A 23,082-nucleotide genomic window follows, 5' to 3' on the forward strand; every position below is an offset into this window, starting at 1 on the left:
ATACCCCTAAAGATTGGGAGAAGGCTCAAAGGAGAAAGTGGAGTTATAACAGAGAAGATAGGATTTAACAAATGAATATGACTGCTGAATTATTGTATTGAATAATACAAATCCTATTTCTTTTAGTCTCCAGTGTCTTGGAGCAGCTAAATGGGAAAACCTAAAATTGTGGAACTGTCAAACTCTGAAATCTGTTCTATAACTAATTGTTGCAGTGTGCTTTGAAATGTATTACTTTTTTGTATATACGTTATTTTTCACAATAAAAAAAGAGAAATATAACATAAAAAAAAGAGAGAGAGATGATGGTCAAGGACAAGGAAAGGGTCAGAATCAGAGTTGTCTACCATTAACATTTGATAGTCAAAACCCATAACAGAAATAAAGGTGTCAAAATATCAATTATTTGTTAATTCATGGTAATGAGTGTGGGGTGTTTGTAATATAACTCTTTTTACTGTTTGGTGTGTTTAAAATATTTCATTTTAAAAAGAACAGTATAACAGCAACTTCAAAATGACTGGACCAAATGGGATTCACCAAACTGGCAAATCATTTGCTTTAATTGGGGGGAAATCACCTCTTTCACGAGCAAAGCCGGTGCGGTTCATTCCCACACAACCCTTTAGGAGAGAACCTGTGGAAATACATCTGAAAAGCCATAAAATATTCATTTCCTTGGTTGGGAGCATACTCCTGCCTCCTGATAATTTAGGCAAAGAAAATAATAATTCAAAAGAGAATAGCATAGGAAATATGTAGGCAAAAAATTTTATAATTTTTTTATAACCATGGAAGATTGGGAATAATGCCAAGGGAACAACGGGGCAGCACTCACCACTGCTCCCACCTGGTAGAGCCACTCTCCTGTCTGTCTAAATCCCTACAGTGGCCTCCAGCTGGTCTCCATTTTTGCTCTTGCTTCTACAGTCAGAGTGATCCTAAAGGAAATCAAAGTGCTTCCTCATTTCTCTTCAAATTGTGTTTTTACAAGCATCACAGCTAGCTCTCCTGTCTGAGCCACCACCTCTAGGGCCTGGATTAAAGAAGAGACCCCCTAACTGGTCTCCTCCTTTCACCCTCCTCCTCAACAAAAATCATAAATCAGATCACACCACTCTTCTCCAGCAGCTTCCTGTCTGACTCAGAGTAAGCCCGTATGATTCAGCAAAGTGGGAGAAAACTCTTACAAAGGAACACAAGAATCTCATCTTCTGCTCACCCCTGACTCCATCCCAGCCACCCCCGGAGCCTTTCATTGGCTGTTCCTTCTATTCACAAGGCTCTTTCTCCAAATATGCACTCCCTCACCTCCTTCAAATCCTAACCAAAATCCCACCTTTTCAGGCAGGTCTTCATTGGCTGCTGTGATGGTCCGGAGCTATGTACCCCAGTAGCAAATAGTTCTTAAACTTAATCCATTCCTGTGGGTGTGAACCCATTAGAAGCAGGACATTTGATGAGGTTACAAAAGTTACGATGCGGTCCAACTCAATCAAGATGGGTCTTAATCCGATTACTGGACTCCTTCAAAAGCTGAATGTAATGCAGACACACAGAGAGAAGGCCATGGGAAGCAAAACACTGAAAGTCAAAAGAACAGGAGATAAGGAACAGGGACCCCAGACCTGGGATCACTGGCAGTCAACCCCAGAGTCTTCAAGACGAAGCATTGCCTTGAGTTGGACTTTTCCTAGCCTCAAACAGTAAATTATTAAATTTCCATTGTTGAAGCCAATCCACTGCATGGTATTTGCTTGAGGAGCCAAGGGAAACTAAAGCAGACACACTATTGTAAATTATTGTAAATGAGAAGCCTCATCCTGCTTCTCCATTTTATTTTCTGTTTATCATCTTCTAATATACTAAATAATTTACATAAATTTTTTCAAATATGTATCTTCCGTTAGGCCTAGACAACAGAAGATTTAGCAAGCAGAAAAAAACTGTACTTGTATTTTGTATCAATGTGGAAAAAGACATGACATAATGTTAATGCAAAAAAGCAGAATCCTTGGGTTGTGATTAAAAATGTTTTGGTGCATTTTGGGGAACACCTCTTTTCTGGTTTTTTGCTTCCCCTGACCTTAAACATTGGCTTTCCAAGTTTGTCCTTGGTCTCCTCATTTTGACCTACCCTTGTGGCTTCAAAAACTATCCAGTTTATTTAGTATGTCATCCAACTTTCCTCCTTGGGCGTAGACCTCTATTCTCAGCTCCTCACCCACATTTCTCAGGTTGCTTTGCATACTCCTCTATTCCTGAGTGGAATACCATTCTGGGAATAACTACTGTTCATCAATCTCCCCCACCCCCAAATGTGGAAGAACCCTTACAGGAGAAGCTGCCAGGAACATATTAGTAAGTACCAACTAAATGCTTGAGTAATACAAAATAATACTAATAAGTGCTTATCCCGTGCCAGGTACCTACAGCTTTCCATGTATAATTTAATTCTCACAGCAGTCCCATGAAGTAGATCTAACTCCACTCCACAGATTTATGAATGAAGAAAAACATGTTTATAAACGAACAGCCACCGAGAAGGATGCAAACGTTTAATTAGATGTTAAAGTGGTGGGAATGAGGTGGTTCTTTTTCTTATTTCCCCAAATTTCTTTAATACTGCAGTTCTGTTCCGTGTGTGCGCGTGTGTTTGTGTGTAATAACAACTTAAACATTTGAATGGGCAAACACAGCAACAGGAAATTATAGAACCCGGTCAGGAAAAAAGGGAGGAACCCGAAGGTACTAACAAACCTACACCCAGCGTGAAACGCCTGCCGCCGTGGGCGGTGCCAGCCAGCTGAGCAGCAACGGATCCCACCCACGGAAACGATTCCTTATTGGGAGGCCAGCCTCCGGCCACATGCAAATGACCTGCGGAGGTGTAGCTTGAGGTGACGTCAGCTGCGGGTAGAGCCACTCCTGAAAGGCTCCGGTGGGAGGCTTGGGCTGATTGGCTGTCGTAGTGACGGGGCGGGTCCTGCCGAAGGCCCAGCCTCCCGAACGGGCGGCGCCTGCGCCTGAGCCTCCCTGGACAGGGAAGGAGCCTGGCTTGGATCTCCGCGTCGCGGCGCGTACGGTCTGAGGCGCCGTCGCCCCCAGAGGGCGACCCCCGAGCCACTGTTTTCCTAGGGGCGGTTTTCTTCTTCGAGACCCGCTCCGCCTCTCCTTTCCCCCTCTTCTCGAGGTTATCGAAGCCCCCAGGTCTGGGAGGGGCGGCGAGGCCAAGCTCCCGGACCCGGAAGAAGAGCCGTCTCCTGCCTCTGCCATGGAGCCCACCGTGCTGTCCCTCACCGAGGAGGACCTGACTGAAGTGAAGAAGGACGTGAGTAGCGCAACCTTGCCCAGGCGCCGCTGGTATCCGGGGGTGGGCGGGGGCGGGCTGCAGTCCCACGGGAGAGGGAAGCAGAAACCGGATCCCGGAGAAGAGCCTCTGGGTGGGAGGAGCGAAAGGTCTGGGCTCTGGAGGATCGCGACGAGCCCTGCGACCAAAGGACCTTGCTGGAAGTGATCCCTCGGTGATTTGTTGATCCACATTTTCGAATCGCTGAACACAGGATTAAGGTTTCTGAAACTTTGTCCAGTAGACCTTTTCTTCGTAGTCAGCGTCTTACCCGCTCATGATTTTACCTCCCGGCTGTGCTTACGAAGCTCCGTTGTTGGGGATCCTCATCCTTTTTTAAAAAGTCATACTTCCTAGGCTGTGAACCCAACGTAGAGCAAAAGCTGGACCAGAAAAAGAATCCGAAGCAATGGAGCAAATATGTGAAACTGTTTTGCAAAGGGGATTGAGGGAAGCTCAACAGCTGAAAGCGCAACCTGGAATTCCCCTAGTAAGCAAACGCCCACGTATTTAAATTGAGGGGGGTATGAATACATGTAGCAGAGAATTAATTTACAGGTAAACGTTGGAAATATTCTGTAGCTAAATTAATTTCTTCTGCCTGGATGTTGCAGAACTGCACAAACCTTAATACCTATTTGTACGAATGGCTTTGTTGAGGTATGATTTGCTTCTTTCTTCTTTGTTTTTAGTTACTTGGTTTTTCATTTGAGACCTGTAGGAATACTACTAAAATGTTTTATACTAATTCAAATTAAAAACGGAAACAACATAATGTATGCTCTGATTTGACATTGCAGTACCTTAAGAATACAATCTTTGTGAATTGTGAGGGAGAGGAACTTTTTTAATGTTCATCTTTTTCAACTCCCTTCCTCTTCCCTCCCCAGTATTGTTTATTACACTGTGCTCATATAGCATGACTCATTAGCAAAAGGAAGCTGGAAATTAAACTGTATGACTAGAACTTGTGCCTTAATTTCCTTATCAGGTATTTATGGGACACTTACTATCTGCAAAGTACCATTCTTCTGCCTAGGATATAAAAATGAAGATAATACCCCTGCTTTATAATCTAGTTGAGATGAGACTGGGACATTGATGACTACAGTGGATTTTCATTATTTGTGGTAATTATGTTCTATAAAGTCCTTGAGAACTCCTAATTATTGAATACTGAATCTTTATTCCTAGGGGAAATACAGGGTTAGGTTCAAGCCAGCCTTTGGTTGCAACGTTTTCTTCAACCGATCAATATATTACTTTGATTTATATGTATGTCTCTTTAAAGACACATTACTTCATTTATATTGTTGATTCATTAGCAATGAATTCATGGCCAACAGCACTGTAATTCATGCTTGAGCAAAGCTTATCTAACAAATATATTTTCTCTGTGAGTTACATCACAGTGCTAGGCAGCACTGTAGCACTACACATGGAGTTCATTTTAAACAGCGAAATCACCAACAAAAAGCACAGAAATGTGACAAACATGGCACTTAATAAACCATGAAAAAGACGTTGTTAACAATATGAGCTGAAACAGGAAGGTAGAGCATTGCCTTGTTTGACCTCTGCTGGAAATGTGCGCATCAAGAACTCAATTTTTTTTACTATTCTGCACATCTATGAAAGAATGGGAAAACTCCATGAATATTGATTTGGGGGTTATAAATAAATTTTTCTGGGTAGGCAAATTCACAAATGTAATCAGCAAATAATGAGGACAATCTGTACTACAGAATGAGTTTTGTCTTGTTCAACATGGATGCCAGTAAAACCAAGAACTTCAAGAACTAAGCTTACAGAGTTCCATAAATGCTCCCATTTAAAATCTTTACAAGAACCTGTAAGGGAGATATTGTTATTCCCATTTTATAGTTGATGACTGGGCAATTACAAGTGAGAGGAGATAAAACTATACAAATGCAGATGTGAAGAGTGGGTTCTTTGCCTTTATTTTTATGACTGTTCATTGATGTTCTCCATCTCCATATTTTCAGTTTGCATTTTTATCAGAAATTCATAACCTTGGGGAGACCGTGGATGGATTTCAGGAGGTCTATGAAAAAAAATCTTGAAGATTTTCAAAATGGTTTTTGACCTTAAGTTTTAAAATTACCATCCACTGGGTGGCAGATGATGGCGCAGTGGCAGAGTTCTTTCCTGCCATGCTGAAGACCCAGGTTCGATTCACAGTGCCTGCCATGCCAAAGAAAAAAAAATTACCTTCCACATATTCAGACTTCTCTCAACTTTAGCCCTGTATTTCTAATTATCTATTGGAAATCTTTCACATTCTGCAAATTCCTCACTTGTCTAAAATTGATCCCTCCCCCAAAGCAGCTTGCCTTTACTGCTGTATTTTATATGGTGATGAATGGTATACCACCATCCATCTTCCTAGAAATTCCAACTTCTTCCCATCTAGTTATTTAGCTTATCTTTTAGGGGTTGGATTTAGTTCAGTTTAATAAATATGAATTACATGCTACTGGGAGGGCTGATGCTGTAGTTGTTTCTAACAGTTCCGAAATTAAAAACTAAAACAGTCATTTGAAAATATCTTGATTTCTTGGGAGAGGGAGACAGGTAAAAAGTAATAATTAGAAATTACAAAATAAGTGTAATGAATTATGTATTCATCCAAAACATATTTACTTGGTACTCTGTTAAAGTGTAGTGTTGAACAAAACATTCCTGGTTCTTGCCTGCTTCATGCGTATAGGTAATTAGGGTTGAAAACAAATGAATGTATAATTACAAATTATGGCAAATGCTGTGAAGTTGACAAACAGGTGCTGAGACATTAATAGGGGAAATCTACTTGAGGTAGGATGGTCTGGAAAGTGTACATTTAAATGGATTCCTAAAGGATGTGACAGAACTGGGGAAAGAACATTCTAAGGAGAATAGAATTTACAAAGGACCTAAAAATAAAACAGCCAAGAAGAACTTGGTGACTTGGGGAAATTGGAAGAAGGCAGAGAGTAGCCTGAGGTGAAGTTAGGAAGATAGGCTAGGGTCAGATCATGAAGATGGTAATAAAGACTTTGTGTTTTTTCCCAAGTGTACTGGGAACCTAATGAATTATATTTTATTTTTAAAGATATCTCTTCTGTTGGGTTGGACAGGGGGGAAGCAAGAGTGAGAAGAGTGAGAGCAGGAAAATCAAGAAAGAGACTCTTGGAATTTATATAGATGAGAGATGATGGTGATCTGAATCTGGGTGAAGGCAGTGAAGATGAATCAAGTAGAACTCTAGATACATTTCTGAAACAAATTGGTAAGACTTGATGATGGGTTGAATGTGGGAGTTGAGAAAGAGAATGGAATTAGATGAGTAAGTAGGAATATTAAATCAGCAATTAGATTTACAAGTCTGGAGGTCAGAGGAGAGAACTAAGTTAAAAATACAAGTGATGGGTGCATGGGTAGTTCAGTGGTAGAATGCTCATGTTTCATCGAGGAGACCCGGGTTCGATTCCCGACCATGCAACCCCCCCCCAAAAAAACACGAGTGTTTACAGCATGTGAGTGTGGGATTGAATGTCTTCAGGAAGTTGAGAGCTGGAAGGAAAAAGATTATAGAAGAATTGAAAAATGAGAAGTAGTAGCCACAGAGATGGGAAGAAAGCCAGGAAATGACGATATAAACCCAGAAAAGAGCATTTTAAGGAAAGAATGGGAATGGTTAACTGTGATCATGCAGATGAGAAGTCAAGAAAGAGGATAACAGAAAAGTATCAGATTTGGCAACAAAAAAAGAGAGAAAGGTCATTGGTGACTTTGAGAAGAGTATTGGGGCAAAATGGAAATGTCTAGGAATTATTTGGGAAATAAGATGGAGAAGTAGAATCCTTGTATGTAGATAAGTGAAACAGTTGATGCGTTCACAGGGTGCTGCAAGCACCAAGAAGAGGGGCACCTATCTGAGGAATGTAGGTAAAACTTCCTTAAGGAGATGGCCACGGCACTGAATCTTCAAGGATGAATAGGGGTGTGCTTGTTAGAAAAGAAAGCAACACAGAGTTAACATCATAAAGAAATGTAGAGTCACGAACAGTTTTAGGAGAAACATAAAGTTTCAGGACAGACAGGTGGTGATAGATTAAGCTGGAGAGGTAGGGAGGAACCATCTTATGGAGAGGCTTGTCTGCCATAATAAAAAGAGCTATTATTGTGTACAGAGATTGGGCCAAGGCTGCTATATGCACTGTGCCATTTAATCCTAGAGATCCTGTGAGATAATTATTATCATCATTTTATCAGTAAGGAACCTGAAGCTTAGAGTAACTTAACTTGCCCTGGCTCTCACAGGCATATGTGCCAGACTCCATGTTTGAACTGAGGTGGTTCTGACTGCGGAGCCATGTTCTTAACTTCTCTATTCTGCCATGGTTGAGGAACTTTATCCTTTAAGTCAGGAGTCATCTTCTCCAATTTTTTAAAAGTAATTAACATTTAAATATCAGGAGAATTCACATAAGACTCCAAATTTCAAATTTCTCTTGGAAAAATGGTAAGATCTGATAGATGTGTGAAGGAGGAATTTGGGTGAGAAGGAGTAGGAAGTATAGTTAGAAGCCAGGTGGTGTTCATCCACACAGAATTCAATGAAGACCTAAACTAGGGCGATGCTAATAAGAGAGATGAGGCCGAGAATTGACAGGACTTGTGGGTGGGTGATTAGATGTGGCAAGGAAGAGTCATAGGTTTATAACATAGGTGAATGGATGGATGGCAGTGCTCCAAAGCGAGGTGAGAATTTTGGAAGGAAAGAGGAATATAGGTTGTTTTGGGACATGTTAAATTTGAAATAGCTTTAGAATGTCTATATGGAGAAGGCCAGTCTCTGACACAGGCATACATTTGAAAATCATCAGCATACATGTGGTAAACGATGATGTTTTTCAGGAAGTACATCTTTTAAATCTAGTCTTCTGTCTCCATCCCCACAGTTTAAATGAATGCTCTCATCATGTCTTACCTGAGATATTGCAGCAATCTTCTCATTGGTTTTTGACCCCAATTTGCTCCCTCAGTCGCCTGCGAAGTTATTTTACTGCCTCTTGTTTATAAACCTTTGATGACCTCTGTATGGTTACAGGGAAGCATGTTCTTCAGCATGTTATAAAAATCCTTTCATGAACTGTTGAACTAGGTTCAAGTAACCTTGATTTCTTGAACATGACCATATAACTATATAGCTTTTACAATGTTGACTGTGTGATTGTGAAAACCTGTGTCTGATGCTTTTATCAGGGTATAGATAGATGAGTAAAAAAAAAAGAATAAAAAAATAAATAATATAGGGGCTAAAGGGGAAAAAAATGGGTATATTGAAATACTAGTGGTCAGTGAGGGGGTAAGGGGTATGGGATGTATGAGTGTTTTCTTTTTTATTTCTTTTTCTGGAGTGATGCAGATGTTCTAAAAATGATCGTGGTGATTAATACACGACCGTGTGATGATATTGTGAGCCATTGATTGTATACTATCGTTGGACTGAATGTGTGTGAAGATTTCTCAATAAAAAAAATCCTTCTATGATCCAATCCTAGTTTTCCTTCTCAACCTCATTTTTTACCATCCTCTCACAACACAGGGTTGTGTTCCAGCTACCCCAGATTTCTCAGTATTTCTCCACTGTGCATTAAACATAACCTCTGTAAATTTCCCAGGGCCTGTAGGAAGTATTATTTTGGGGTCATATCATACTTTCTTAAAATTATTGGCTTGTGTGTGATATGTATTCCCCAAAAAGACTATGGGCCCTTTGCATGCAGGATTCAAGTCTTACTCGTCTTTGAATACCCATTGCTCAGCCCTTGGCATATTAAGATATTTAGACACATAAAATTTCGTTGTGTGTAAAAATAAATGAATGTGGGAGTTTAGTGGACTGAGAAAACAATCAACAGGAACCCTTCACCCAGACTACTTTCCCACCACTACATGCTAGGGTACTTCTATGATATTCTATTGTCATTAGCTCATTTTTGTAAATGTGAGTAAATTCATCATGATCATCACTAACATTTATTGATCACTTATACTTCACACTTTTCTAAGCACTTGCATGTATTAATTTATTTTTCATAACAATAAGATGAGAAAACCCAGGGCACAGAGGAGTTATGTAGCCTGCCCAAGATCATTTGTCTAGCAAATGGAGGAGCTAGAATAAAATCACTGGCATCAAATTATAATGCCATTTTTAGGATCCATGGATTTTCTACTAATTAAGCCTCCTTAGCCACTTAGGTCTAGGTCCATTTTCTGTGGTCTCCTTCATTTTTTCAGTGTTCATAATTCCTTTAAGTTCCCCTTCCTCACCCCCACTCCCTCTACCTCCCTTCCACCAAGATTGATTCACTGAATTAGAGTATATCCTTCCAGCTGACCCCAAAAACAGACACATAATAGGTCCTTTCGGTTTAGTGTTTTGTTTTAGTTGTGATTTAGGAAGATGGAGTAACTAATAACAAATAGAATATAATGAACTTTGAGAACTCTCGCAGAGTTATCTTCCTTGGTCCCAATTCTGGACTGCTTATTAAGTGGTAAATTAAGGGCATGGTAGCCTTTGCTCTCATCTTTACCTTGACCCTCTAGATTTGGCTACAGCCTCCTTGCAACAGCCTGGGTTTGGTCCATAGGCATGAAGGTAAGATAAGACTGGACAAAAGCTTGAGGAATATCTAGTCTGGAGACTACATGTGTCTACTGGAACCTTTATCTTAATTACCTTGTATTTCATCGGGCCAAGTCTCCTAGGTAAAGATGAGAGCAAAAGCAGCAATACAGTTAGAGATTTCTAATCAATAAACAGTCACTTGCGTGATTTCCTTAGGTACTAAAAAATAACATTGAAACATATTTTATATCTTTTAGGCTTTAGAAAATTTGCGTGTGTACCTGTGTGAAAAAATTATAGCTGAGAGACATTTTGATCATCTGCGTGCAAAAAAAATACTCAGTAGAGAAGACACTGAAGAAATTTCTTGCCGAACCTCAAGCAGAAAAAGGGCTGGAAAGTTGTTAGACTATTTACAAGAAAACCCCAAAGGACTAGATACATTGGTTGAGTCTATTCGGCGGGAAAAAACACAGAACTTTCTGATTCAGAAAATTACAGATGAAGTACTTAAACTTAGAAATATAAAACTAGAACATCTGAAAGGTAAGATATATCTTAAATATCCAAGAAATAATTTAAATGTAACAATGTAAAACAAACCCCTCATAACAAAAAGTATTGTTTTACCTTCTATTCAAATAATTGATTCAGCATTCTGTTGGATTTCCTTTTTTTTGTTTTTGTTTTTACTTTTATGATGTTATTCTAGTTTGCTAGCTGCCAGAATGCAATATGCCAGAAACAGAATGGCTTTTAAAAATGGGGATTTAATAAATTGCTAGTTTACAGTTCTAAGGCCAAGAAAATGTCCCAATTAAAACAAGTCTATAAAAATGTCCAATCTAAGGCATCCAGGGAAAGGTACCTTGGTTCAAGAAGGCCACTGAAGTTCAGAATTTCTTTCTCAGCTGGAAGGGCACACGGTGAACACTGTGTTATCTGCTAGCTTTCTCTCTTGGTTTCCTGTTTCATGAAGCTCCCTGGAAGGCATTTTCCTTCTTCATCTCCAAAGGTCACTAGCTTGTAGACTCTGCTTCGTGGTGCTGCAGCATTCTCTGCTCTCTCTGAATCTTCCATTCTCCAAAACGTTTCCTCTTTTATAGGGCTCCAGTAAACCAATCAAGACCCACCCAAATGGGTAGAGACATGTCGTCACCTAATCCAGTTTAACAAACACTCTTAACTAAATCACATCATCCAGGGAGATGATCTGATTACAGTTTCAAACATACAGTATTAAATGGAGATTATTCTACCTTTATGAAATGGGTAGAACATGTTTTGATTAAACATGACTTTTCTAGGGGGCATACATACATTTAAACCAGCACAGATGTCATTACATTGGAAAAGCAGAATATCATTCTGTAGCCTGTATTCATTTTACAATACCATTTATAGAAAATGTACTATAATGAAATCTAGTTTACATAGGGGATCGTTTCTAAAGATAGCAGAATGTAAAATTTAATCTAGCCAGAAGTAACCCCTGAAAATAGTGTACATCTCACATAAAGAATTCTGCTAGTTTTTTCCCCCCACCTGTAGAACAAATGAAATAGCTATCTTGTATTTATAGGAATTATATTGTATAAAATACACATAATTTTAAACACTAGAAACACACTCATTCTAGCAAGATGTATGCATTGTGAGAGGCATGGGGACTGAGATTGATTAAGGGAAATAGCAAATTCACCTCTCCTATTTACCCTCACTCCAGAACCCACATTCACTGATCGGAATGTCTCATAGAATGGCATGGAAAACCATGTAATTGTAAGCTGTTAATGTTCTTTACAGACTTTACAGGTGGTAAAACATCTTAAACAGGAAGCAGTTTTGTATTCTTTAAAAATATTACTTTTATGTTTTACCTAAAATTTGTCAGTTCAGGAGTTTTTGTGTCTGTAGACAGATTGAATATTTGCCAAGTCTGACAAAAAGGTCAATTGTGTTGTGTTAATTCTATAAGCCTGGGGCTAATTGTTGGCTATACCCTTTAGATGTGATACAAGTTTTTGAAAGCAACTACTGTCATGTCAGTTAAGTAAATAATTACATTGAGAACCAGGGCATCATCTAGTGTGAAGAGGAGAACTGGGTTTTAGTTCTCATTTTCCCATGAAGTAGTCCTGGAATCCTGTTCTGGGCCTTCATGTATAAATAGTGAGTGGCTGGACAGTGAGATGACTACTAAAATCTCTTCCAATTCAAACACCCTATGATTAAAGAATCAGTAATTGGCATTAATGAACTCATAGTATTTTAGCACATGTCCTATTTTAATTTTATGTTTATTGGATAATATTTTTGTGCCAGAATGCTAAAGAACATTAGTTGTGAAAGTTATTTCCTTTATGAAACATTTCAGGGCCTACTTTTGTTTTTCAAAGCCTTTCAATGCTTAGGCATATAAATATACAAATAAAATGTGAACTGTATTTTGCCTCCTTGAGACTATTTCTTTATCTAGAAGATGTAAATAATAGTATACGTCATGGTTGTGAGAAAAGTACATGTGATTTAAAGTGGCCGAAGACAGAAATTATAAATTATTATTTAAATCTTGATTGTCTAGTGACTACATTGTAATCTTTAAAAAGATACATGATGGGCATGGTCTCAGTTCTTTTTGCTTTTTCAATTATGTCTAAATAATTTTATTTTAGGACTGAAATGTAGCAGCTGTGATCCTTTTCCAGATGGAGCCACAAGCAACCTCTCTAGATCAAATTCAAACAGGAGTAATTTCTCTGAAAAACTCAGAGCATCGACTGTCATGTACCATCCAGAAGGGGAATCCAGCACGGCCCCCTTTTTTTCTACTGATTCATCTCTGAATTTACCTGTTCTGGAAGTAGGCAGAACTGAAAATACCATCTTTTCGTCAACTACACTTCCTAGACCTGGGGACCCTGGGGCTCCTCCTTTGCCACCAGAGCTGCAGTTAGAAGAAGGAACTTGTGGAAACTCTAGTGAGATGTTTCTTCCCTTAAGATCACGTGCTGTTTTGCAACAGTAACAGTTTATTTTGCTTTTTAATTCTTTGTTTTAAATAACAGCAAAAACTGTTTTAAAGGATATAAATCTTTTTATAAAATCTCTGTAATGACTTCTTAACATTTGACACATGTATTTTAAAACATATTAGCATACTTTGTAAATAGAATTTTGTAGAATTAAAGAAGCACACTTAAATAGCTAAATGTAAATCGTGTTGATCACATACTTTTCAATATTTTCTACTTTTTGTTTTTGGAGCATTTTAGTGTTTTCAGTGTATATTTTAATTTTTTTATGTTTTAAGACTAATTTTAATAGGGAACATTTCTCTATTTGAGTATAAATTCTTAGGCTGAAATAATATTTCCTCTCAGTACATTTGTGCTAGAAATTTTCAGGGCCTAACAGTCCTTTCCAACCACCGAGCAGTCAGGTTTCAGAATTAAGCTATTGTTCCTCTTCAGTAAGAAAGCCAGTAACCAGTCACTGACTGGAAAACTGTCTATATACAGAAAAGAATACGTTTCCCACTTCATAAGATTTACAGGCACTCACAGAGTTCCCTTCTTATGCTGAAAGAACACTTACCTGGTGGAGTCGAGTCTACCTAATGTCTCACTTTGCCAAAATGTATTTCTTATTAACTTCACTAAATCATACTACTTTCTTGTGATTTTCAAAATCTTAGCTTTTATCATTTTCATTCCTGAAGAAAAAATAATCTTGCTACTTCTTATTTGATGAGATTTGTAAAAATATTTTTTCTCTACTTTTCATTGTCTTTTAATTGGGGACCACTATGCAATTGAAATAACTAGAACAAATTGAGTGTTTTTTCGGATGACCGTTCTGTTTTTAATACTGTTTGGAACAAGCAGGCCATTACTTTGAATTTGTCTTTCTTGTTATATAACAGAATTTAACTAATTTTATGAATGTATAAATCTTACGCTTTCCTTTTCATTTAAATTATAATTTTACTTGTTTCCTAATAAAAGTCTCATATATATTTCTCTTAATAATTGCAAAAAGCTGACATAGAAATTTGTCAATGAAAATGAAATAAAATTTGCCAATAAAAAGTTTTTAAAATGTAGTATAATGTTTTGGAAGTACCCTATGTTTTCTTCTGGAAATTTGATAATTCAAAGATATTTAGGTCTATAATCCAATTCAAAGTAATTTTTACCTGAGTATTATAAAAGCGAGCAAGAAGTTTCAGGCTCTGGCCATATCCTATATTGCTGAATAATCCTGTAACTGTTGGCTTTGAAAAACAAACAAACCAAGAAGCTGATTAGATCTACAGTTGTCAAATAGGATCTTTTGAAGGCTTCTGAAGGAGAGTTGCATTTAAACATAGAGAGTACACTGATGATTTGTGTTCTCCTGAAATTCTCCCCTTGAATTTACCATACTATTGATCTTGATCAACAATTATCCTTACTGTAGTGGTTCCCAAACTTTACTGCCCACTAAAATCACCTAGGGAGCTTTGAAAGATCCCAAAGTCCAGGCAGCACCCGATAGCAATTGTGATTGGGTTGGCCAAGCAAGCACTGGCCTGATGGTTATTTACTATTAGCCTATTTTGTAGCTTTAAGTCACTAGTCATTTGATCGAATCTATGGTTGATTTCAACTGTAATTGACAACAACAACAAAGATGCCTTCAGCAATGAAAAAAGTCTCATCCAATCAGTTGAAGGCCTTAAAGGGAGAACTGATGATTTCAGCAGTCAAAAAGAATTTCTATCTCTACTTCAGCTGGACAGTTTCTCCAGGGAAATGCAATGAAACCTTCATCAGAGTTTCCAACTTGTAACCTGCCCTACAGAATTTGGACTTGCTAACCCCATGGTCACAATTCCTGTGATAATAACTTTCAAAAAAAGTATATATATATAATTTTATATATATATATATATATATATATATATATATATATAGCCAGTCAGTTTTGTTTTCCTGAAGAGCATTAATACACCTATTAAATCAGAATGTCTGGATGTGGGAGCCTTTAGTAAATACTTATTAAAAATGAAAGTTTGGCTCAGGCCCTCATCTCTTTTCAGCGCTCCTCAGAGAATTATTCCAAAAGGAGCTCCTGCCAGGGAATATGTCCAGCCTCCACCCTGCAGCCTCAGTTCCTCAGCCAAGTAGCAGGGGCACAGCTCAGCCTACAGGGGGCGCAGGCCTCAAACCCTTGGGCAAGTTTTGGGGGCGGGGCCAGCCGCGGGCGGGGCCTGCGGCAGTTTCCGGCTTCCGGCGGAGTCCTTGGTCTTCGCAGGCAAGCGTCATGGCAGCAGACGAGAAGGATCCGCTGAGCTATTTCGCAGCTTACGGGAGTAGCAGCTCAGGCTCCTCGGACGAGGAGGACAACAGCGAGCCCGAGCAGACGAGTCGCAGGGCCCCAGATCCGGTGACGCCAACGGGCGGCAGTGGTAACAAGGCGCAGAAGCGGTTGCCGGGACCCGAAGAGCTGTTCCGGAGCGTGACTCGCCCGGCCTTTCTCTACAATCCCCTCAACAAGCAAATAGACTGGGAGAGGCACGTCGTCAAGGCCCCTGAGGAGGTGAGATCCCCGAGCCGGTTTCCCGTCTTGGCCCCGGTCTCCGCCCCCTTCCTCCTTAGCCCCCTTCTGGCTGTCCATTCCCCCACACGCACCCATCCGCCGCGGGATGCCGCACCGGCCCCTCCCACCTCCAGCCCTGGGGAGCCTGGGCCCCCTCCCTCTGCCTGGTGGGTGTCAGATCGGCCCTGCAGCCCCGCCCCCTGTGAGGAGGCCCAATCCTCCGCGCTCGGTGCCCCAACCCCGCGCGGCGAGGACTAACGGTGGTGACCCCCGCCCCCCCACTCCCCCCTCGCTGCAGCTTCTCCCCGAGACCCCTTCCCTTTGACGCCGAAGTGCCTGCGGTGCTGCCTCCAAGACAGTGTCTGCTGCAGCCTCCAGAAGGGGTCAGCCTTGGCGTAGTATCTCTGAGACTGGATTCTTCTTTGGTAACTAAAAGTTATTAGCTTTATTCATATAGGGAATCCTTTGGCTTTTCACTTAACAGTACTGTGATTTTTGTGGAAAATTATATCTTTAAACCTTAAAAAACATAAATTGGTCTGAACGATGAGCGAACGACAGGGAGGTGCATGTGCTCATAACGTTCAGAGGAACCTCGGTTCCTCACAGTGCTTCTTGATGTGTTTGCTTAACAGCCTCCAAAGGAATTCAAAGTATGGAAGTCAAGTTATGTACCACCTCCTGAGACCTACACTACTGAGAAGAAACCACCCCCCCCAGAGCTGGATATGGCAATAAAATGGTCAAACATATACGAGGACAATGGTGATGATGCCCCACAGAATGCTAAGAAAGCTAGGCTTCTACCGGAAGGGGAGGAGACGGTGGAATCAGGTAAAAAAGGTCACATTCTGTTGGTGATATCTTTTGGTTCCTGTGGTGGATTTAAAAATAATGAGATGTTTAATGGATAACATGTATAGCGAGTGAATTTCAAAACTGGTGATGGTTATCTCTGGGTACTTTGTGCTGCTTTGCAGAAAGATTGTATGTATTCTGACTTTAAAGTGAAATCTCTAATATTTCAACGGGTAGTGTTAGTAATAGGAAGATAATGACTTAATTGTCTTACCGTAATTTATAATGTAACTCCATCTCTTTTTGGACTGTATGTAATCTCTGCTCCACACTTTTACTCCCTCAAATCCATCCTTTACACTGCAGTTAGTGTTTCCTTTCTTAAAGTCAGATGTCTCTATGTAACTCACCTGCATGAAAGTCTTCACTAAAAGGATAGAATCAGGGCCTTCTGTGATAGGCCCCACTTTTTCCCGCCCTTATTTGCCACAGCCCCTGGCTGGCACTTTAAGATCTTGATATTCAGAATTTAACAGACCATGCCATTTTATGGTTTTCTGCTTTTCAATATATGTTGCACCTTAGTCTAGAATTTTCTTTCCTGCCTCTTTGGCTGGTAAACTCATTCATTCTTCAAAACCCAATTCAAAGAAGAAGAAAAAAATCTGTATCACCTCTAATTAGATGTTTTCCTCCTCCATATGTTCTACATGCTGAAGCTGTTGGATGCACTTATCACCATGTATGCGATTATTTGTTCATAATCACATCTTTATGAAAATGAGTTCCTCAGAAAGCAGATTCAGGTCTTATTTATGTTTGTATCACACTTTTTGGTGCATTTAGTGGGTGTTTGTTGAATTGACCAGAATATTTACTGTTTTGCAGATGAGAAAGCAATCTCATATTAAGAAATTTTCTCACACAAATTCATATAGCTAGAAAGAGGCAGAGTATGGATTCAGATTCAGACCTTATTAAATTGGTATTTGGTCTCGAGAAATATCCTTCCTTTTATAGAAAGGATGACTAGTTTAACATAAGGTGCTATAATTGACATTAAGCTAGGGTGCTGTGTGCTGGTTCTCTGATATCTTTGCCCCTTATGAAAAAAGCCAGGGTTATATACCAGGTCAAGCAAGAAAGAAGTAGAGTTATCTCTTTCCTAATTTGTCTTTTGAGTTCAGTTAGAGTTCCAAATATGTGGCAAATATCACTGCTGTTTCCATAAATAATTTCTGTCCTTTTGATCACTCAGTGGCCCTGCATCAGAAAGCGAATGTAAGCAATATCAAAAAACAAAGGAATACAAAGCATAGCTAGTTTAAAGCTGGCTGAATTAAGGCTAGAATTGAAAAATAATCCTGAAAGGCGGGCAATGGTGGCTCAGTGGCAGAGTTCTCGCCTGCCATGCTGTAGACCCAGGTTCAATTCCCGGAGCCTGCCCATACCAAAAAAAAATAATAGTAACAATAATCCTGAAATCCTCAATTTCATCTTTAATGTTGGACATTGAGTATAACTGTCTATCTTGTTTTTGTAGTATATACTTTCCTTTTTAGAAGTGATTTTTTTTTGCCAGTTAACTTCCTTCAGATATTTTTAAAGAGGAACTGGAAAAGGTTAAAAAGTTGATTTGCTCTTGCTATTTATCAGCACTGCTTGTTTTAATGGTTTTAAAAATGTAGATTAGTAAAACTTAGATATTAATTGTAGCTTTGTAACATGTAATTAATTGTAAAAGCCTGGCTGATACAGGAATGGGGAATGTTTTTATTTTTAGAATTTAGAAAGTTAGTTGTATTCATAAGTTAAACTTAATTCAGGTGACATGAATTCAGATACCCCAGTAGAAAAGTTGTCCTCACTGGTGCATCTGTAGCATCGGCACAGAGTAGAAAGAATGAACATTTTCAGAACTTTTTTTCCTGCATCGTTTTTTTAAGGCAATGTCTTGTCATGCCACTAGATGGCATTAACACTTCTGGTCAAATTATTGATAGGAAGTTACTTATCCATCATCAGTAGTTCAGAATTTTGTTATTCAGTAAATTTTCATCTGATAAGTGGCAGAAAAAAAATAGAAGTGTCACAGGATCATCTTTTTAATGTATGTTAATGATAGATTTTATAATAAGAGTTAGAAAATACTTTCTTTTTTTATATTTTAAGTACTGAAAATAATAATCTTAAAAGAAAAGACAAGCTTGAGGATAATGAAATTCCTTGTTGGAGTTGTATGCCATATCTGTTGGTTTGTGGAGCCAGTATTTTTGTGTATATATGATAGACTGTTGATTAAAACTTTGGTCTATTCTTGGGATGATTTATTGAGATGAATTGTGTTTTATTTCATTACCTACATAAATCCAAAATGGTCTGTGAAATACATAAATAACATCACTGTACTTTGTTTGAAGATGAATGACCCTTTAACTGCTGTTGATACTGATTATTGTCTGCATCAACAAATGAGATATTCAATGGTACAGTCAGTGGAAGGGAATTAAAGGCTTGGGAAGAGATATTAAATACATTTCCTTCAAAGAGTTTATGATCAGATATCGGTGATTTCCCAAATTTAAATATGAAAGTCCCTTTTAAATATGAAGGCCCAAAATATTTTATAGACCACTACATGATGGTAATTGAACTTTGTTGATCGAGAAAATAAAGTCAAAGCTTCATTGAATTCAGTATTGTACTTAAAATAAAATCTGTATTTTATAAATCATAACAATAGTTAATAGTTTTTTAACATGTTTTTATAAATCAAAACAATGCTATGTTATTTATTCTAACTAAACAGTTCTTAAAATAATGGAGGTGGAAGTTAGCTGGTGTGTGCTACCCTTTGTTTTATTGAACCAAGTAGTTGGATTTTTTAAAAATTATTCAATAAAAGGATCCGCTTTTTCTAGTTTGGTAAGATTTTTATTAATTGGAATTTATGGATACAGATACTGACATTTTGGAAGAATGCTGAAGTCATGGATATTATTTTAATGTGAGTTTATTTTTCATCCTTCCAATTCTCCAAGAAAAATTATCCTTAATATGAAGGGGGAAAGATTATGTTTTTCAGTTACCATTAGAATATTTGGAGGAGAGAAAACAGATTGAAAGGAAAGATGGCTGATAGCAACTTTCTACCACTGAACCACCCATGCACCTGTAACTTTTTGTAAAAAGAAAACAGTGTGCTGTATTATTGCAAAATGTAGATTGTATTTAAATGAACATAGTGTGTATACTATAGAATATTTGGAGCAGCTTTTATAGAACACATTTCCTAGTTTCTTATTTAACCTGTCTTAAGTATAGCCTTAAAGGGATCTTTGTGAGGAAATTCCTTATTTTTAGTTGCACTTTAAAATCAGAATTCTAAAAGTTAATTTTTTTGGGGGGGGGAAGGGTAGTCTTGAAAGAAACATTAGGCAACGAAGATGATAATTTGGTATTAAGTCTGAAATTTTAATTATTTTTTCTTTTAAATTACTGATAAAACCCTTCTTTTCCTATTTAAAGATGATGAAAGAGATGAACATACTTCTAAAAAGCGCAAAGTGGAACCAGGAGAACCATCAAAGAAGAAAAAGTGAAAAACAACAAACGACAAGAATTTCTGGACTGCAAAACTTTTTGAAATAGTTCTTTGGCCAGATTACATTGGTATTGTAAATTATGACACGATATCTCCTTGAAAATAGTGCTCCGGTTAATAAGTATTGCTGCAGGAACTTTCCACTTTAAGAATTTATTTTTTATTTAAAACTTGATTGTATTTAAACTGAAATGGTGACTTGTGATTGTGAAATTGATAACACTTGGAAGCATTCTTGATATCACAGAATCGGTGACATGCTGTGAAAGTTTTGTCACGTGTTGACATGTCAATGTTCTACGAACCTTTTATAAAGGAATATATTTTTAAAGTAAATATATTGTACTGTGAACTTGTAGGGTGCTCTTCAACATTGTTGTACAGTGTAAATAGATCATGGAAATAAAATTATGTATTACATATAACTATTACTGCATAACATTAACATCTGAATATTTCTCTATGACAAGTACCCTCTTTGCCAAGTGACTTTTTAAGTTGTAATAGTATTATGTTTGAGTGCCTCCTATGTCCAGGTGCTTTGTGCATATGTTAACTCTAATCTTCAAACAACCTAGTAGCGTGGGTGTTGTAAACCTTATTTTACAAGAGATTGACTTATCCAAGGTTACACACCTACTGAGGGTGAATTTGAGGTTTAACAGAGGATACTTGAACTTAAAAATTATCACACTACACCACTTATCCACCAGTCAAAATTTACTTATCTTGCAGTACTGCATTAATTGCTGTCTCTCCCAAGTATTTTTCTGTAGTAGTTAGTGGCACTCTTTTCCTCCTCCGATTACTGCACTTATAGATGCCTTATATTATGATTATTCATTAATTTTCCTGTTAAGTAGTAAGTTTCCTGAAGATAAGGATTTTATACAAAGGGTTGCTAGATTTAGCAAATAAAAATACAGCATACCAAGTTAATCTTGAATTTCAGATAAGCAACATAATTTTTTTGGTATATGCAATATCTAGGACATAATTATACCAACATTTTTTGGTTTATCTGATTCAAATTTAACTGAGCATCTTGTATTTATCTGCAACTCTTCTACATCTTTCTTCTCTCCAGCTACTTTTTAAATGTTTTTCATATAATAAGGCTTTATAAAATGAACAAGAGGGAGTCAGGAAGATGCTATCTTTGATATTAGTTCTATAGTCCAAAATGCAGTGCAGTTATTTGTGACATTTTGAATGGTAAGAACAGATTACATACTGTTCCAATCGTTCCACGATTTGTATACCTTTAAGAGATTAGTCAATTACAGGACACCACACATACAATGTATAAGACAAATGTATAAGACATTTGTGAGTTTAAAAACCCACTCTAATTGTACCTCTCTCCACCCTCCCCACCCCCACCAGCCCCACAATATATTTAGTCAGGAACATGAATCAGGTAGATTAAAATTTGTAAAAGTCATTGAAAGTGTATATATTAACCAGTGTGTTTTGTGGATTGAGATGGGAACATAATGTTTGAATCAATTGTAGTATTATCCCACTAAGGACAAGCGCTGTAAACTTCTAGAATTAAAGTATTTTGCTCATGGTAAACTGCATTTAAAGATGTGTGTTGGTTATGAGAACCCAGTCAAGAGAAACCAGGTCAAGTTTTTAAGTTCTAAGTTTTATTTCCCTAGAATTCATTTAACCTTGTATAACAAGTGCTGTTATCACTTGTTCTCAATCCTGTTGATTCATTAGAATCACCTGGGGACCTTTTAGGAAACTATTGAAGGGTAAATCTCACCCTGCAGATTCTGACTTAATTGGGTTTTTAAAACTTCACAGGTGATTTTAATGTGTAGCCAGGACAGAGAACTCCTGCTGTATCATGACTTCCAGTATACAACAGAAACCGACTTTATAGCTGCTCCTCCTCTGATACTATGTTTTAGCCTAAGTTACAAATATATGAAATGGAAATAAACTTTTTTTCTGTTTAAGATTCTTAGAATATGAAGAATTAGGAGGTCTGTGGTATATAGCCTGGATGCATGTTTTTAGGAAAGTATCTTCTATTAACTGAAATATTGCAGGATTTAAAAATCAGCATGAGCATAAACAAAAAATAAATAAAAGGCTAACATATCAATGTCTGAAGATCTTTTTAACCTCTTTTTACTACCCATTGGTTCAACTCACAATTTAGACCAATTAGTTTATGGCAGAGAACAAAATCTTCTAGGTCAGTTCCTAGTGATACTTTTGAGTCTTCTTTCTGATAGACAGGTAGTAGAAGGGGGAAAGCAGTGGGAAGCAAGTATTACTTTTTTGGGGAGGATAAGGGTGTGTTTTAATTTTTTAGACAGAAAGAAGCCATATTTATGAAGATTAGTGAGCAATTGCTAGGAGATGTGTATCTCTGCTGTACAGGCTATTGATGGTGTTAATTTATGAGGGGGTGAGACAATTTAGGGAGAAGGAAGGTGAATGTTTTAGAGCAGTCTGACTTATCTATTTGGTATCTCATTGGGTTTATTTTCAAAATATGTCCAAAAAATGGAAGGAGAAATTAACTTGTTTGTAGGCTACTCTACCTTCACATCAAAATCCCTGGGTAGAAAATGGACTTTTTGCGGCAATCTCTACGTCCATCACATTAGAGAGTGGGTTATTTTCCCCTTAAGAGCTGTTCTGGGAGCATGTTTATGCAGTATATGACCACACTGAGGTAAAGAAGCTTTTTGATTCAGTTGGTGAAATCCCAGTGGAGAAGAATCTTACAGATATCCATGTATGTAGGAAAAATCCTCTATCTAAATAGCTTCCTTTTTAGAGAATCAAGTCAATTAATATTTCTGATTCAGTTTCCTCATCTTTAAAATGAAATTATATCAGTCACAAGTGACATTTTTTTGTACAAGGAAACGTTGAGAAGAATTTTTGTGGGCCATATTTTAAAATTAAAAGTGTAAATAGTTTTTAGAGTTTTGTGGAAAACATTCTAACTTGAATCAAGGAGCATATCTGAGAAAATTGACACTGCTTTTCAGCCATTAAAAGACTAATATCTGGACTTTTTTTTACAAACCTGCAACTTCTAAGTATAAGCCTAATGTTTTATAGTGCTTTTGTTGT

The 23,082-nt window shown here is 37.9% G+C and overlaps 2 protein-coding genes across 2 annotated transcripts; both read left to right on the forward strand.

Moving 5' to 3' along the window:
• The first annotated feature begins 3,006 nt into the window (after positions 1 to 3,006).
• Positions 3,007 to 14,096, forward strand: BCL10 (BCL10 immune signaling adaptor). The gene is made up of 3 exons (XM_077120415.1): positions 3,007 to 3,331; positions 10,250 to 10,538; positions 12,668 to 14,096. The coding sequence occupies exons 1-3, from the start codon at positions 3,275 to 3,277 to the stop codon at positions 13,018 to 13,020; spliced, it is 699 nt and encodes a 232-aa protein (XP_076976530.1). The 5' UTR covers positions 3,007 to 3,274; the 3' UTR covers positions 13,021 to 14,096.
• A 1,160-nt stretch (positions 14,097 to 15,256) lies between these two features.
• Positions 15,257 to 21,560, forward strand: C11H1orf52 (chromosome 11 C1orf52 homolog). The gene is made up of 3 exons (XM_077120416.1): positions 15,257 to 15,575; positions 16,211 to 16,409; positions 19,902 to 21,560. Exons 1-3 carry the CDS (start codon positions 15,300 to 15,302, stop codon positions 19,973 to 19,975), a joined length of 549 nt encoding a protein of 182 aa, XP_076976531.1. The 5' UTR covers positions 15,257 to 15,299; the 3' UTR covers positions 19,976 to 21,560.
• The last annotated feature ends 1,522 nt before the right edge of the window (positions 21,561 to 23,082 follow it).

The sequence above is a fragment of the Tamandua tetradactyla genome, chromosome 11 (assembly GCF_023851605.1).
Source record: "Tamandua tetradactyla isolate mTamTet1 chromosome 11, mTamTet1.pri, whole genome shotgun sequence".
NCBI classification, from domain to species: Eukaryota; Metazoa; Chordata; class Mammalia; order Pilosa; family Myrmecophagidae; genus Tamandua; species Tamandua tetradactyla.